This window comes from Penicillium bovifimosum (genome assembly GCF_028826915.1).
Source record: "Penicillium bovifimosum strain IBT 22155 chromosome Unknown utg000005l_segment0_segment0, whole genome shotgun sequence".
Taxonomy (NCBI): Eukaryota; Fungi; Ascomycota; class Eurotiomycetes; order Eurotiales; family Aspergillaceae; genus Penicillium; species Penicillium bovifimosum.
The window spans coordinates 558,554-574,652 of NW_026622714.1; the positions used below are offsets into that span (position 1 = coordinate 558,554).

The following is a 16,099-nucleotide window of genomic DNA, read 5'->3' on the forward strand; positions in this document are numbered from 1 at the left end:
ACACCTAGGCCCAAACCCCGAGTAACACGTGGAGCGTGTGCCTGTAAGTGTTAAAATATCCCCTAAATCGAACAGGCCATGTGTACGCAAATCTGTCCAGTTGTCAGTATTCACTTGCGGGTGCCGAGTTCCAGACGCGTGTTTAGCGAGCTTCCCGTCAACCGGCAAGCCACCCGTCAACTGGCAAACATCTCGCCAACTGGCAAACATCCCGCCAACTGGCACTCCTTCCGGCAACTGGCAAGGCTACATTCCTACGAATTGCCCCCGTAATCCCACAGCGACAGCATGTATGTAGAGCGAGCTAACTCGAGTTAAAGTATTAACGAGAAAATCATCATCATTCCACAGCGATACGTGCTGCGTCTGATCTGGTGTTCAATCCTACTGTGTCTGGCAAAAGGTATGAATTTCTCCGAGTAAGTTCACATTGGAAGTGCTTAATATCATCGACCTCGAATTCAGCGGTCCCTAGGGTAACACGATCAATAGGCAGCCTTGAAAACATATCAATAGTGAAAGAGTAAGCCCCCAGCTAAAAACCTATGTATACAACTACAACCAACATCCAGACCAGTTAGACAATGTCAAATCTCTGCATTGAAGAATAAACGAGGCAAAGTAAAGCTATAGTATATGTACTGCCTCAGCAAGGGAATAACACGTATGCAAACCCATATGTAACGCGCAAAAGGAAAGCCAGACTCAAAACAAGAGCCGGGGTATAACGATCTGGCGGCCGACTCTGCAAAAGCCAACAGAGAAGTCAACAAGAAGCAGTGGTTATGAAAGAGATCAACGCCTTTTGAGACCTGGGAATCGTAAGAGAGAATGCAGAAATGGGCAGACGCAATCGCTATGAGGGAATGACGAGACAGCAGAATGTCAAAGCAAAAACAAAACAAAACATCATACATGTACAAATCGAATCATTTCAACTGGCCCTTCCGTACAACACCATACCCCTTACTGAACAGCTCCTGGATCTCCACGGACCGCCGACGACCCGTCGCGTCTTCGGGACAAAGAAGCGAGGGCTGTCGACCGCGTTCCGGCTCCGCATTACCCGTGCGACTTGGCGCGCTGCCGTTTTGACTAGCAGTTGCGCTGGCACTGGTATACCCCTCGAGCTCCAGCTCGTCCGTCGCGGGCTTGGTATCCATAACGCGCGGCCGGGCGAGTAACTCGCGGACCTGGCGTTCGCGGGCGTCGAGTTCAGCGATCTCGGCGTTCTCACGCGCAATTTCGAAGCTGGATTTCTTGGTGCCGTGATCCCAACCCTGCTGGAGTTCTGAGGCAGCGGCTTCTTCGAAGCGCTTGCGGATTTCGAGGTCTTGTTCGTATTCTTGGAAGATATCGACGTCCGTCGGGAAGAAGAGGGCACGGAGGGTTGAGACGGTAAATTCAAAGAGGAGGACTGCTGAGACGCAGAGGAGAAGGACGACCCAAAAGAGGAGATTGTGGCCGGAGTGCTGGAGGAAGTTGGCGGGGACATAGTAGACGCCTTTGCCGGAGGCCATGGTGTATTCGCGGTCGAGGATCATGTCCCAGACGAACCAGCCGCCGACGGAGATTATTATGGCGAAGAGGGAGATGTAGGTTTTGTTGTGGACTTCTAGCGCTTGGAGTTTGAGGTTGATGACGATGATGCAGGCGGAGAAAGTGAGAAGACCCAAGGCGAAGGTGTCGTTTCCGCTGATGTTGACTCTGGCGAGGCCATAGAGACTCCACATCGTGAAGAAGATTATCACTGCTTCGCAGGTGGCCATGAAAGACCAACCGAGATATAGCTTCATGTTGAAGCCGCCGTTCCTTTGGCCCTTGGTGTAGAGCTCTGGCACGGCAAGCAGGGTCGATGCGGCGAGGTCTTTGGTGAAGATTCCCAGGAAAATAACAGCCAGCGAGGTGAAGAGCGTGTTGAACATACTCAAACTCCACGGTTCGTACAAACTGGTGCCAGTGTAGCCGTTCCAGCGCTGGTACAGCGCTTGAGTCAGGTAGAATAGCATTTCCTTCCAGAACGTGCCCAAGGTATACTTGCACGCACGCATGTAATTCCAGCGGCCGTGCACCAGAAGTAGCTTGAGGAGGAAGCGGAACTGCCCGATTGAATAGTCTGAGATACGCGCTGCCTGCAGGCCTTCCTTTCCGGCAATACCGATGCCCACATGGGCCTCCTGGATCATGGCGATATCATTGGCACCGTCTCCGATGGCGAGCGTGATTGCGTCGTGGACATGTTTGCGAATTGTTCTCACCAAGAACGCTTTCTGCTTCGGGCTGGCTCGGCAACAGATGACTGAGTCTGTCTTGACAGCCAGCTGGAAGAACAACTCGCGCAGAACATCATCAGCTTCGATGGTCGAGAGCGTCTGGCCATCGACCACAACCACAGAATGTGCGACGCGGCCGCGGGTGATTTCTCCGATAAGATGCACGATCGTCTGTTCGACGTCACCATTCTCGTGATCGAGGATGGTCAGAGTTGAGTACTCTTTCACAAGACGACACGAGTGACCGACATTGATAGCGGTTTCACGCTTGTCACCTGTCAACATCCACATCTTGATGTTGGCTCGTCGCAGCTTGTCAATAGCCTCGGGGACACCCTTCTGCAGCTTATCCTCGATAGCAGTGGCGCCTGTCAGCTCCAGCTGCTGTTCAATTTGCTCACCAACCTCCTCAATTTTCTGCTGACGGTCAACGAGACTGGTGCAAGCCTCGTTATAGGCAGTCTTCCAGGTCGTGTAGGTAGCTTCATCCAAGAACCGATGACCATACAACAGAGTGCGCAGTCCATCAGTAGCGAAGTCGTTCAGATGCTGGAAGCAGCGCTCGAAAATAGCCGTCTCATTGACAACCAGCGCCTCCTCCACAAGATCTTCGTCCTCATCCTCCCCATTCGTAGAGCTTCCGGAGTCGGAGATGGCAGCCGAAGGTCTGCTCATTTGCGCCGAAGGTCGAGGGCTGTAGTATTCACTATCAGTCTCTCTGTTCAGCAAACCGCCATCTGTCTCCCGATCGCGTAGCCAGACATCAATGCTAGCACGGAGAGCCAAGCCCTGTTGGCCCGTAATCGACGAACGCTGGCGAGTGAAGCTAGGTCGGGTCATACTGCTTCGAGCGACGCTGTCCTTGCGGCTTTGGTGTTCGCTGTTGCGACGGATAACCTGATTCATCTCGGCGTTCTTGCGTTTGCTGGCACGTCGTTCGATCTCGGTCGCTTTCTCGTGAGCCAGTGCAGCTTGCTTGAACAGACGCATCAGCGTGGTGTCGGCACCTTTGCAGAACAAGCAGATGCGCTGATCAGGCATGCGAACGACGACAGACATGCGTTTCCGTGCGCTAGAGAACTCGATGACGTCCATAATTTCGTATATTTCGTCAGAAGTGGCTCCATCAGGTCCGTTGGGAAGTGTGCGGATAGTCAGCGTGTTGGACTGACGATCCACGACGAGATAGCCGAGATCCTGGGCTGCGAGAACAAGAGCTAGTTCGTCCGGTGAAGAAGCCTGAAAAGTGGTCTTTCCGTTCGCGCCTTCTTCGGGAATGCATGTGTGGCAAAGGGCCATGGCCAAGATAAACAACTTCGCCTTTCGGGCAAAAATGGTGTATGGCTTGCGCTGAATGTACTCGAGCATCTCTTCGGTCCGATAAATAGTGGCAGACCGGCCAGGCTGGCGGATAGCATCAGCAGGCCCAGAAACGTTGGACGGGCGGGGCATCTGGGCCTCAGAAACATTGGACTTGCGACCCATCGCCTTCTTCCCTTTGTTGCTGCGCTTTTTGTGGATCAACTTGGTCTGGTCGCCCTCGCGGGCAGCCTCCTCCTGAAGGTCAGCATCGTGGAGCCACGCCGTTCCAGCCACACTCATCTTGCGAAAGCGCATGGAATTGTTGGTTAGGGTACCGGTCTTGTCGGAGAAGATGTAGCTAACTTGGCCGAGCTCTTCGTTGATTGTAGATGTGCGCGCCTCCAGCGGGGTATCGGTTTCTGGGTCGTACATGTCGATATCATTCAGAAGCAGCATTTGGGCGACCTTGACGATTTCCATACTCACGTAGAGCGAGATGGGAATCATCGTATTGAACATGATCAGGAACGAGGTGAAGATCGGCCCGTAAGCGACACTGGCATCGGAAAGATACCAGGACTTTTGTTCAACGTCCTGAGACCAGTACTTGTAAGACACCGTGCAAATCACGGCCAGCATGACGACCAACACCACGATGAGCATCACGACGCGGTTGACCTTGTCCTGGAGAGCAGGCCTCTTGATGCGCGGGTTCTTGTTGGCATTCATGCGAATCTTGCACTCCTCGCCGGTGTAGATCACCATACCCAAGGCACGGTCAGTGTTGCGGAGAACGCTGCCGCGGTACGCGATCTCGTTGTTAGTTAGAGGAAGCTTCTCCTGAGCGTTGACAGTGACGTGGCCGTCAAATCTGTACAGGTCTAAGTTCGGATCTTCGACGACGAAATGCAGGGAATTGCTGGTGATATCCTCCACGGTCGAGCACACCTTGGACACAGGCTGGCAAGCCTGCTTATTCTTCAGATTAGTCTCGCCATCGAGAGCCATCGTCTCAATATAAGCGACACCATTGGGTCCGCTGGCGTGAAGTAAAGCAATATCAGCAGGAACGGGCTGGTCGCGCTCAAGTTTGATAACGTCGCCAACCCTGATTTCAGACCACTTGATCCGCTCCCAGTCTTGCGAGTTACTGATAATGGAGGCGCCGTCCTGAACCTTCCCGTGGCCTGGGCGAAGTACCCAAGCCTCCCGATTATTCTCCTCTTTGTCCAAGCGATATCGGCGCACATCATCGAACCCTTCCTTGCCCATCGAGATACCAACAAAGATCAAAAGTGGAACGATAGTCGTGTAAGTTCCAGTCGTACTCAAGCCAGGGATCATCTGCAGGATGGCGACCACCAAGAAGTAGAAGTTTGCGACTTTGGTGAATTGAGCAAAGAATTGGCGGGGGAAGAAACTCCAGAGACTGTATCGGCTAGATCGAATAGAGTTGCCAATATAGGGCTTCCCCGTGCGCTCATCGAGCATGGTATCCACCATGGAAGGATTCAAGTCAATGTGGCGTCCATCTTTCGTTGGTGGAATATCCTTGATGCGCAAGACAAATTTCTGAATGGACGTCATTACGGCCTGGAAGCGCGCGACAGCGACAGAGGTAGCTGCCTTTTTCCGAGCCCAACTCCCGTAGACCTGAGACCTGGAAAACTGCTCCTTGAGACCTTTCTCTGAAGGCTCAGACGAGAGATAAGTGATTGTATCCTCGTTATGACCCGAATCGAGAGTTGCCGTCGGTGCAACGCTCAGCGCATGCTTCTCATCGGCGGAAGTGAGCGTCTCCCCAGCCGGTGTCGAAGCCGGAGCCACATCGGAAGCCGGCTCCTTGACCTCGCCCAGCTCAGCCAGAGCGAGATCATCCTTTTCCACCGTCGGATTTATAGCCTTATTGAAGATCGTGCGACGAAGCGAGTATCCGCGGTTTCGTGACCGAGCCCGACCGGCTGACTCAGGACTCGTCGGGGAGGCAGGGGAGAGGGTTGCATTTTGGGCGGCACTGGATGGTGAGAGCGGAGAGGTGGGCGAGGGAGGAGGTCGAGCCGACGGAGGCGCCAGCGCCGTGTCGATTGTTAAGCCGCGGGAACTGGGGCGTCGGTCCCAGTTTGTCTGTCGTTGTTCCTCCACGGACTCGCGATCGAGATCGGTCGAGAAGCGAACATGTTGGGATGAGATCCGTCGGCCGGAATCGGAGAGCGTCCGCGTCGAGACGAGGGATGGCCGTCGGAGGACATCGCTTTGCCTGGGTTGAATGTCCTCTGTAGGTTCTGTAGGCTTGTCGTTGGGGGTCATGACGACAGTCGAATTCCTCGCACGAGGGCTCGGGACAGAGCCCGACGATCTCGGTGTCGTGATTTCTTTCCTCCGAGGTAGTCGAAATGTGCCGTTGTTACTGGCTTTTCCTATTGGATTGCACTAAGTAGTTTGATTGAGTAGATCACACGGATCGGACTATCATTCTTCTGTTCTTTCAGCGGGGAAAGACGTAATCCCCTGTCGCAAAGTGAAGGTATTGGCGAGGGTTGAGTAAACGAAAGTACTCCCGTCGACGCAAGGATAGAAATACAGGGCGCAATGATTGTGTGCTGGGCCAAATAAAAGAAGCAAAGAACTCAGCGAAGAAGTGAATAAGAGACTAAAAGAACTAAAAGGACAAAATGGAAATAGAGACCGAAGAGACGAGGACCGAGCCAAGACCCAAGAAGAAGAGAAACGGTACGGAAGCCAAAAACGGCCTAGTGTTCCAAGTTGCGATATGCGTCTAGAAGGTGTGGAAAATGGCCAACTTGATAGGTAGAGAACGAGGAAAACTGGAGTTAAGTGGGGGGGAAAGGGATTCCGACAAACAATCAACTGTCTTCATAACAGAAATACCGACAACAATAACCGTGGGATGTTTCTGGGCAACGCGTAAGATGCAACCATCAGGCACCGCCCCCCCCCCAATAAGTTAATTTAAGAAAGCCACCCGGGGCGAAGATGTCAAGTTCATCGCTGCATCCATGGAAATGCTAAGACCGAACCCAGGACTAGCCGTCTTCCTATTGGTCGTCGGCCCACATTCCCCGGGCCCACCCTATTGGCAGTATTGGGGACAAATTTGGCCGAATGTGGCAATTGACTCTCTTCTATGTACCTGTACTCCAAGGATACATTCGATTATGGAATACCGAATGGAGTACAAGTGTTGAGAAGTGTCTGTGTACTAAGTCAATTTACAAAAATGCACTTGCAACAGGAGCTTGGACTACACCATTTCTATGCACAGCATATCCTCCCTATCGAACTGGTGGGCTAATTGCTAGTGGAGTTCTGGCCGATCATAACCAGGACGGGTAAAACTTTTGCGAGACTCCCGAGTCAAGGCCCAGACAGCCCTCGTTAAGAAAAATCTGAAACAGACGAAAAATAGCATTTGAGTTAAAGTTGGGTTGGTTCAAACGTTCACGATTCATGGTACACTATGTGGAGTAGAGGAAGAATAAAGTCTCCAACGATCAGAACTTGGAGTCCATAAATCCACACCAGCCAATTCTTAAAGACGCATGGCAAACACGACAAACACACGTAACTCATGCCAAGAGGCTAGCCCAATGACGTCATGCCCCACTCTCAATAGCGTGGTGGCGGCTGGCCATGTCCTCCATATGGCTGCTGCGGATACCCAGATCCAGGCTGTGACGGATATCCGTAGGGCTGAGGGGGCTGCTGGCCGTAGCCACCCTGCTGTGTCTGGTACGGAGGCTGCTGCTGAGGAGGCTGCGGTGGATATTGGCCACCCTGTGGTGGGTACCCAGCCTGGGAACCATACGCACTCGGAGGGGCACCAGGGGGCGGACCATAGGGAGGCTGCCCCTGGCCTTGCGGCGGGGGAGCTTGGCCATAGCCTCCTCCATACTGACCTGCCGGTGGTGGAGGGCCTCCGCCACGACGTGCGTTCTCTCGCTCGTCCTTGGTGTCATAGGAGGAATCGATGGCGCCCAGCATCAGTTTAGCACACTATATCAATGGTCAGATCGATACTATATCATGATTCACCAGACTTACCCAAAGCTCACGAGTGAGATGCACTGGTGGGTTAGCACGGGACATCTCGTCTTGCTCGACCTCAAAGTCTAGCATACGACGTTAGTTGGATTCACCATGCACTAACTCCACAAAGAACTTACTGGAGGTACAATCAATCAAGTGGCCAATGTGAGGATCCTCGTCCAGGGTAGCCAAGAAATCGCGAGCCCGCTGGTCAGTTCCCACCTGCGAGAACTGGAACGCAACGGCACCAGGGCCGTAACGGGTCCGCGAAGCCTCCTCCACTGCGTAGCGAATGACATCACCCACGGCACCGTGAGGCTCGCCGGCCGGCTGTCCATCGGTAATGGTGATTACCAGAACGGGCTTCTCGAGGCGGTTGGCTCGGGCGGGTTGGACAATCATGGGGTCAACAACCTTGCTCCTGAGGCTGGTTCCCAGAGGGGTCAACCCCGAGAAACGCACACGGGAGACGAGACGGTTGACATCCTCTGCATCACGGATGCCATCACCCTTCTCGGTAGAGTTCATGAATCGGACAGAAATACCATCCTGGTCAAAGGTCGATGCTGCAGTAGCTACGAGACCAAGGATCTGTCTCAGCTGGTCCTTTCGAAGTCCCTTCTCTTCAAATTCGATCGATCCACTGTCATCCACGTAGAGGATCACGTCGTACAGTGCCAGTTTCATGACATCGGTCGCAACCTCCATGGGTACGCACCACTCGCCAATCAGCTTGTTAAGCTTTCCTGGGGCTTCGGCGGCCAGCGTCTGGACAAGTCGGTCCAGTCGCTCCGGTGGGTAGAAGCTTTGAAGATTCTTCTCTTGGATTGTGGAGATCAAAAGCGATCTGTAAGCTGCGATCTGTTGCTGGGTAGCCGGGGGCGCTGCATTGGGAGGGGCACCACCAGGGGGGCCATAGTGGCCAGGGGGTGGTCCACTTGGTGGTCCAGGACGGCCCTGCCCACCAGGATATGGAGATCCCTGGGGAGGGGGGTAAGGAGGAGCCTGGTTCTATTATTTGGTCAGCGCGTTCCTTTCTTTACCAAAGCTAGCAAAGCAAAGATGACACCAAACGCGAGACAACGATCAAGGCGGGAATAATCCAGGGTAGGGGGTAATTTGTACATAAGACTGCTGTTGTCCAGGGTGTTGCTGTTGACCGGGATACCCCTGTGGTGGTGGGGCTTGTTGTCCAGGGTATGGTGACTGTCCAGGCTGCTGTCCCGGGTAGGGCGAGCTAGGCGAAGCATAGGGCTGACCAGGCTGTTGGCCCGGATATGGCGAACTAGCGGAGGCATAGGGCTGGCCCTGGGGTGGTGGTGGAGGCGGGCGGCCATAGCCCTGGGATTGCTGCGATGCGGGGTACGGGGGGCTGGATAGCGGAGGCCTGCCGTAGGAGGCAGGAGATGGCGAAGGGTTGTAGTGCTGATGTTGAGACGATGAGCCGCCGTACGGAGTATAGCCTTGGTATGGTCCGGACATGATGAAGGGTTGGATTGTTCCAGAACCGAATGATGACCGTGGAGGGGTAACGCGGGGAGGAAAGAAAACACAATGCAGAAAAGTTCAGTTAAAGGAAATGGCTTACCGATCCCTGAGGGGCTGGGGATCCAGGATAAGCTTGGTATTGCTGTTGCTGACTCTGCAGAGGACTGACTTAGCACTTTGCCTTCTTTGAAATGACGTCGAGGTGCGAATCTTAGTAGAAACGAGCGACAAAATTGGGCAAATGACTTACGGATCCACCGGCCTGCAATGCTGCAGGAGGTCCCCCAGTGTACCCCGAGGGGGGGTGCACCTCCATATGTACCACTACCAGCCATCGTCTGGCTATTCTGAGCTGCGGCGAGTTTCTGAGCAAACTAAGATGGGTCAGATTGGGAGATTCTTCCTGGGTTGGTAGAACGACTAGAGGGATGGAGGAGGGTGAAGACTTACACCCATGATAAATTTGAGGAAAGAAGATGAGAAAAAAGTGAAAACAGGCAGAAGTCAAGAGTCTCACGAGGTAAATAATCAATGACGTTGCCCGATGTGGATAGACCCCTCTTATTTGAGGCTGAGCTGTATGTGAGATACCTTGGGGCACCTGACCGTTCCACTTATTTCTCCAAGCAAGAAAAGTACTCCGATGTACCTGGAGAGAAGTCACCCGATCCCGTATGTGTTTATATGTCAATTCAACCTATAAGGTAGTACTTCAATACCTTTACATCATTACATGCTGTCTTCCATTGTCGTAGGTTTAATGTACAGCTCAAGTTCATTTAATGTACATCTCAAGTTCAGTGTCCTTCAGGTAGTCCTCGTCATTATTTTCTTCGGCATTTTACGAAGTTTATTTCAATTTTGTAATATCTTTGTAGAACTAAAACCTTTGAATCGGAGTCAGCCTTATTGCTTACAGGCGTCGTCCCACATTCACAGCCCTGGAACACTGACGACCCCGCGCCTGAGGTGCCCCACTATCGGCCGATGCTTCCAGAAGCTGCACCTCCGTAGATCACGTACAGCTAGAGTACTTGTAGAAGATACACTGGCCAGATGATACGAGAGGAATACTGAGACAGGTGACTATGTCTCATCTCAGATCTGAGTCTCACTCTCTCTTTGCGGAAGACCACTCGAAGTGGCCAAAAGGCTGCAATATCCTGCAGCCAAGTGCCAACTGGCCGATTCACCGAGTATGACTCCGGGCCATGAGAAATATGCAGAGTATACCTCCCATTGATAACCGGGGTAGTGCAGTGGTCAAATACTGTAGCTCACCCCTTTTCTCTTCGCGTGCTCGAGACAGGAGTGGTTGCTATCAAGTGTAAGGAAGATGCGTCTGGGCCCCGCATCTTTCGGTGGATGCCGTGCGATGTGCATCGGTGCCGATCGAATACTCCACCATCGGGAGCGGATCGAACTGTCACCTCATGGAGGGTAGGTATGTATCAACATGCCAAAGCTGAATGGCTCATTTTATAGGCCAGGCTGGTGGAAACGAACCCTCTGTCATTCCTTCGGGGAGCAACCAGCGCTTGAACATATGACGTGAGGCCGTCTTATAGCACGCCAGCCTCCAGGTCAGCGTGCCCATGGACCACGTTGAGGCGGTTAAATCTGGTTTCGATATGCATATATCAGATTTCCAGAAAGTTTAGTGATTAGTCGAGCATGTTGTGCATCGTAGTGTCGCGTTGCAAGTACCACCCCAGAGTCCGGGCATGCATAGCCAACATATTAAGGTAGTACAAAACCCTAACACATGTTCATATAGGAATAGGATCAACAGTTTAACCTGCGGCTGTTTAAATTAAGAACGTCAGATCCAGATAACCATGGCTCAAATCCGGGGTAAGGCTGAAACTGAACCATGATTTCGGTCCCTGGGCCTCTGGACAATGATGTCACCAGATTGGCATGCTCAAGGGATGTCCGGCTGCCCTTGAGAAGGATGGTAGTACACGGATCCCAAGGGCACTGCCCTCTTACTTTGTCTAGAGGCTTGCCCCAGCGAAGCATCTCTCTTACGTTTATCTAAGGGTTGAAGTCGATTTAATCTCAAACATTTGCAGTTCTGGGTTTACCTGCGATATACTGCATACATCATCTCATCAGTCTCGCGCCACACTGAGCACTCTACCCATAGCTCGAGATCCTTCATCTCTCCTTGATCTATAATTATAGGAACTGCCGTTCCCTCTCCTATATACCAGCATGCCTCACCAGGTCCTCCGCTTAGGTATCCTAGGCGCGACCAATGCCGTCCAAGCAACCTACCTCCCAGTCCTACAATCCCTCAAAACACACTACACCCTCACAGCAATCTACGACGCAAACGAAGAAATAGCAAACCAATGCCAATCCCGCTTCGACATAACATACAGCACAAATGTCGCACAAGACGTCCTCCTGCACAAAGAAGTGGACGTAGTCCTCAACCTCCTCCCAATGGAATACCACGAACAATACACCATAACAGCCCTCGAAACGGGCAAAGACGTAATGGTCGAAGTCCCCCTCACAATGAGCATACGCAGCTTCCGCCGAATCCGCGAAGCGATACAAAAAGGCCACACAACACGCTCAACCAATACCCCCAACTCCGAACCCGACAAACCGAAAATCTTCGTCGGATGCGCACGTCGCTATGCGCCGTGCTACACAGAAGTCTTCAAGAAAGAACTCGCCAGTCTAGGCCGCATCTACTACGCGCGCTGTAGACACATCGCCGGCCCCATGAACAGCGTCGTCTCACCCACCACGATAGACATCACGTCCGCCACAAAAGAACACAATGATCCAGAGCAGTTTCGCGCACTGGTTGAAGACGTCTTCGGATGCGAAGACGATCTCACGCCTGACCGCGTCGCGTTCTGTCGATACCTCGGCATGCTGGGGTGTCATGATTTGTCGGTCATGCGTGAGTCGCTGGGATTGCCGGATGCTGTTTCGAATGTGGCTATTACGAATCCGTTTTACTCTGCTATATTTCACTATACGAATTCAGAGGTGGGTGATGGACACCCGTTTACGCTCACTTATGAAGCTGGTATTGATGCTGTGCCGCGCTGCGATGCTCATTTGACTGTATATGGGGCGCACAAGACTGTTAGTGTTTCGTATGATTTTCCAAGGCCCGGTGAGAAGATTAGTACGGGGACATTTGTGCGGGTTGTTGTTGAGGAGGCGGATGAGACGGGGAGGATTGGTGATGTTAATGAGCATGAGATTAATGAGTTGGAGAATGTTGTCCCTCGGCCTCGTGTGAAAAGGACTGAGATGGTCAGTACATGCAACGAGGCGTATGAGCGTGAGTTTTTGGCTTTGCATTCGTATCTGGTTGGTGCTCGGTCTGCGGCGAAGACAACGGCTGAGGATGCTGTGATGGATCTGCGGATGCTGCTTATGATCTTTGATCACTATAACAGGCAGTGTGGCACCATCAGAACTCCGTTGGGCTGATTTCCCTGCCGAGGTGGGGCTATTGGGTTTCATCTGGGTTCTCGGGGGCCCCACAAGAACAGGTACATGGTAGAAGGTAATAGGGTATACGGGTAATAGCAGTCCTTGGATCGTGAAGGACATAGGGTACTTTAGTACTTTAGTCTTAATTTTGACTGTACCCATCGAGTGGACATACAACTCGAATTTCACGCATCGTAGCATTCATATTCTATATCTGCGTACTTAGATTACACTAGCGCTTGCCCTTCTTCTTATTCTTCTTAGCATTAGAGCTGCCGCCAGCAGGCTTCTGCTGTTGAGGAGCAGACTCTTCCGCCTTCTCGTTCACAGGACCACCCTGTGTGAGAGCCGCAGCACGTTGCTTGCCCTTCTTGCCCTTGGGCCTGTAAGAAGACCGGTCACGCACAGGCAGCCAGCGCTCAGGGTCCGGCTTCTTGGCAGGATCGAAGTCCTTGGGCAGACGGGATTTGCGGACACGTTTGCGGGCACCGTCAGCAGTAGCTGCGGTACGTTTGCGAGCACCTGCGAAAGCGGCTGCGGCCGCAGCAGCCGAGGACGCGGATGGAGCGATGCCTGCGGATTCCAGAGCCGAGACATCAACGTCAGCGATCAAGTCACTGACTGCGGGAAGGCTATCGAGCTGGGACTCGATCTGCGCGTAATCGAGTGTTGCCTGCGAGGCGACGTATCCAGCGATGGCGACGCGGTCGTTGGCATCTTGCTGTTGCAGGCCGCGGAACAGCTCGCCAGCAGTAGCGAGATCAGAGCGCTTTTCGGAGTGCAGCAGAGAGGCGGCTGCTGCGCGGAGGAGGGAAGCGGGAGGCTCAGGCTGCGTGCGCCAATAGGCGGCAGCTTGTGCGAGGGTGTTGCGAATCTGCACCGTGCGGCCTTCGAGCTGATACAAGGATACAAGAACGCTGAGGAGGCCTGGGTTGAAGCGGATGGACTCATTCGATTCCTCCAGGCTGCGAAGGCTCCGCTCCATAGCTGTGATGGCGGAGGCGGTGTTGCCGCTGCTGATGTAGAGCTGCACCACTGTCAGGAGCAGACCGAGGTCAGTGGGTCGTCGTTCCAGTAATGGGGTAATCTTTCTGAGTGCTTTGGGACCGGTTTCGTTCCTGGCATGAGCTGCCGCGTTGGAAACTGAGAGCAGGTTGGTGATGGTGTCGGTGGACGGGCTTGGGCGTTTTGACAGAGCCTTAGCCGTGGACCGAATGATACCATCATATTTCTGAACTAGGAGGTCTGCAGCGTGCGAGTTGCCAATCAAATCGCGGTCCTGGTATTCGAATAACCTATCGTTATTGGTGGCATCTGGGGTTGCGTGAAGGGCTTTGTACAGGATGTAGGGATTGACCGCGGTCGGGCGAGCGAGAACGATGTTGTTGCGGGCGATCTTTTTTGTCGATAGTTCAGGGATACTGATAAGAAAGGGTAAGTATACGTAAGTTCGAGATCATCCGTTCCAACGTACTCTTCCACAGCGATGTCTTTCAAAGCCGCCTCGGCCTCTTCCAATTTGCCAAGTCGAATCAGGACATATAGTTGCTGTACGGCAATAGGCAGCAGCTCTGCGGTCTTTTCTTCAGGTGAGAGGTCCTCCGATGTCCGGCAGATATCTATGCAATGCGTCAGTCTGATTACGAGTCTCGGGCAACACAGCGGGGTGCTGACTCTGAGCTCTGTTGAGCAATATCTCGCCCTGCTTGAATGCACCCTTCGCAATGTTCAAGCAAGCTCCATTGTATGTGGTTTCAAATGATTCCAAGTCCTCTCTTGACAATCGGTCGTGGCGGACGAATTCTGGTTCCCCTTTCCATTGAAGCTGAGCATCGGTAGCCCACGAGTTGATATTAAGGTCATTGACCTCTTGACTGTAAGATGTATCTTTCGACAGCTCTTCGTAAAGCTCGGCCGCCCGTCGGAAATTCTCGGCACGGTACCGCTATTGGCGTAACTTGATTAGCACTGGTCCTGAAGCAACAGAAGATACATCTGGACGCCATACCACTTGAGCTTCGAGGTGGCTAGCACCACGCCCGGAGGCCGTGCGAGTCAGGGCTTCTGTGGCTTCTTCAAGCTCGCCACATTTGTATGACGCATAGGCATATTCTAAGCCTGCGCTGTTCTTTAGGTCATCGCCTCCGGCCTCGAATATCTTCAGAGCCTCTTCGTAACGGTCGAGCTTCAATAGAGCAACAACTTTCATATGCTGCGCTTTCAAGTCCGATTTGGATTTGGCGAGAACCGCATCGCACGATTGAATGACTTCCTCGTGGTCGTCAATGGACGCCCGCTGCAGCAGCGAGGCCAGCGATTGCGCGACCATAGCGGGGTTGGGCGCTCGGGATTTCGAGAGGGATATTAGGGGTTGGTTTCGACGGAAACAACTGACAATATCAAAGTCGGAGTTCAAAGCATGAGTTTAGATAAAGAACACGGTTGCTCCCCCGGATCAACTGACATCCAACTCCAATGTGCGGAACTGGTCTTTCCCCATTAGGGATTTTGCGCTTAATGCCGTATGCCCCGCCGTATCTCACGTGGTCCGCATAGATTCTACCATGTACCATCCTCCGTTCACTTACAAGACAAGCCTCTGAATTGGAATCAGTAACTCTATACCAAATGTTTCATGAGGGGTCTGTGGTCCTCCTATGATTCTATGATTCCCATGATCCCATCGTCTTGTTTGCCACGTCTGACCGCCATTGCCGCATTGCGGTCTTCCCACTTCAATACCTTGTAGTACCGTTACGGAGATATGTTGCCAAATGCCAATGCAGACTCGAAGAACCTGAAGAAAAGCGTAGTACGTATCCATCTCAGTTTCGTCGGAACCAACGTGAAGAATCTATAGCGCAACCTGTCTTGGTTATATGAAGAAGTCACTGCTGACTGCACAAGTGACAATGTCAATACCGCGTAAGCATGACTCGAGCTGCTGTACTGTGCAACAGTAAGTGTATGTATGCTTTAGGCTAAGCCAATATCCTCCTTTCATGCAGCATGTTGTGTTGCCCTAATCCATGGGGGACACCCAAAAACCGAATGGTTTGTTGCTAAGTGTGTATCCCCGTGTTTATCCTCAATTGGCAGGGGGCCGAACTCTGATTATTCGTGGCTGTGTAAGGCACAACGCATACTTCAGAGACATCATGGGAATCGGATTGAAGATGCTTGATCCCTGACAGGAGTTCTACTCCACATCGGGATACTAATGAACACAGCCGTCTTGAAATTGGACCCCGAATGCCTCTAATGGACCAAGCTTTAGCTAGCCGAAACAAAATGCTCCATTCCAAGAGACTCGGTGTATTGAAATCAGAAGGCTATGGTAGTTACGCAGGATGTATCTAAAAATCGGCAGGGGCCGATCGACACGGAGATCGGCTAGAAGACCTTCAGGCGGGAAGAGGCAAGAATTGCCCCGTAGTCCAAGCTCCCGTAGGAATTCAGCCCGGTGAAGGAGGCGAACCCCGTTGCGTATCGGAATGAGCTCACAAAACATAGCTAGCCCA

At 52.6% G+C, this 16,099-nt stretch overlaps 4 protein-coding genes across 4 annotated transcripts; 1 reads left to right on the forward strand and 3 right to left on the reverse strand.

Annotated features, from left to right (window-relative positions):
- Window positions 1–929: 929 nt before the first annotated feature.
- Window positions 930–5,882, reverse strand: N7515_005379 (aminophospholipid-translocating P4-type ATPase DNF3; the record flags this gene model as incomplete). Its single annotated transcript, XM_056666123.1, has 1 exon — window positions 930–5,882. One exon carries the CDS (start codon window positions 5,880–5,882, stop codon window positions 930–932), a length of 4,953 nt encoding a protein of 1,650 aa, XP_056519719.1.
- A 1,320-nt stretch (window positions 5,883–7,202) lies between these two features.
- rfeF (uncharacterized protein) lies at window positions 7,203–9,566 on the reverse strand (the record flags this gene model as incomplete). The annotated part of the gene is made up of 5 exons (XM_056666124.1): window positions 7,203–7,589; window positions 7,638–7,705; window positions 7,760–8,633; window positions 8,690–9,484; window positions 9,561–9,566. The coding sequence occupies 5 exons, from the start codon at window positions 9,564–9,566 to the stop codon at window positions 7,203–7,205; spliced, it is 2,130 nt and encodes a 709-aa protein (XP_056519720.1).
- Window positions 9,567–11,327: 1,761 nt separating this feature from the next.
- Window positions 11,328–12,575, forward strand: N7515_005381 (Gfo/Idh/MocA family protein; the record flags this gene model as incomplete). Its single annotated transcript, XM_056666125.1, has 1 exon — window positions 11,328–12,575. The coding sequence occupies one exon, from the start codon at window positions 11,328–11,330 to the stop codon at window positions 12,573–12,575; it is 1,248 nt and encodes a 415-aa protein (XP_056519721.1).
- A 235-nt stretch (window positions 12,576–12,810) lies between these two features.
- Window positions 12,811–14,907, reverse strand: N7515_005382 (signal recognition particle subunit SRP72; the record flags this gene model as incomplete). The annotated part of the gene is made up of 4 exons (XM_056666126.1): window positions 12,811–13,999; window positions 14,053–14,197; window positions 14,223–14,523; window positions 14,587–14,907. The coding sequence occupies 4 exons, from the start codon at window positions 14,905–14,907 to the stop codon at window positions 12,811–12,813; spliced, it is 1,956 nt and encodes a 651-aa protein (XP_056519722.1).
- Between the last annotated feature and the right edge of the window lie 1,192 nt (window positions 14,908–16,099).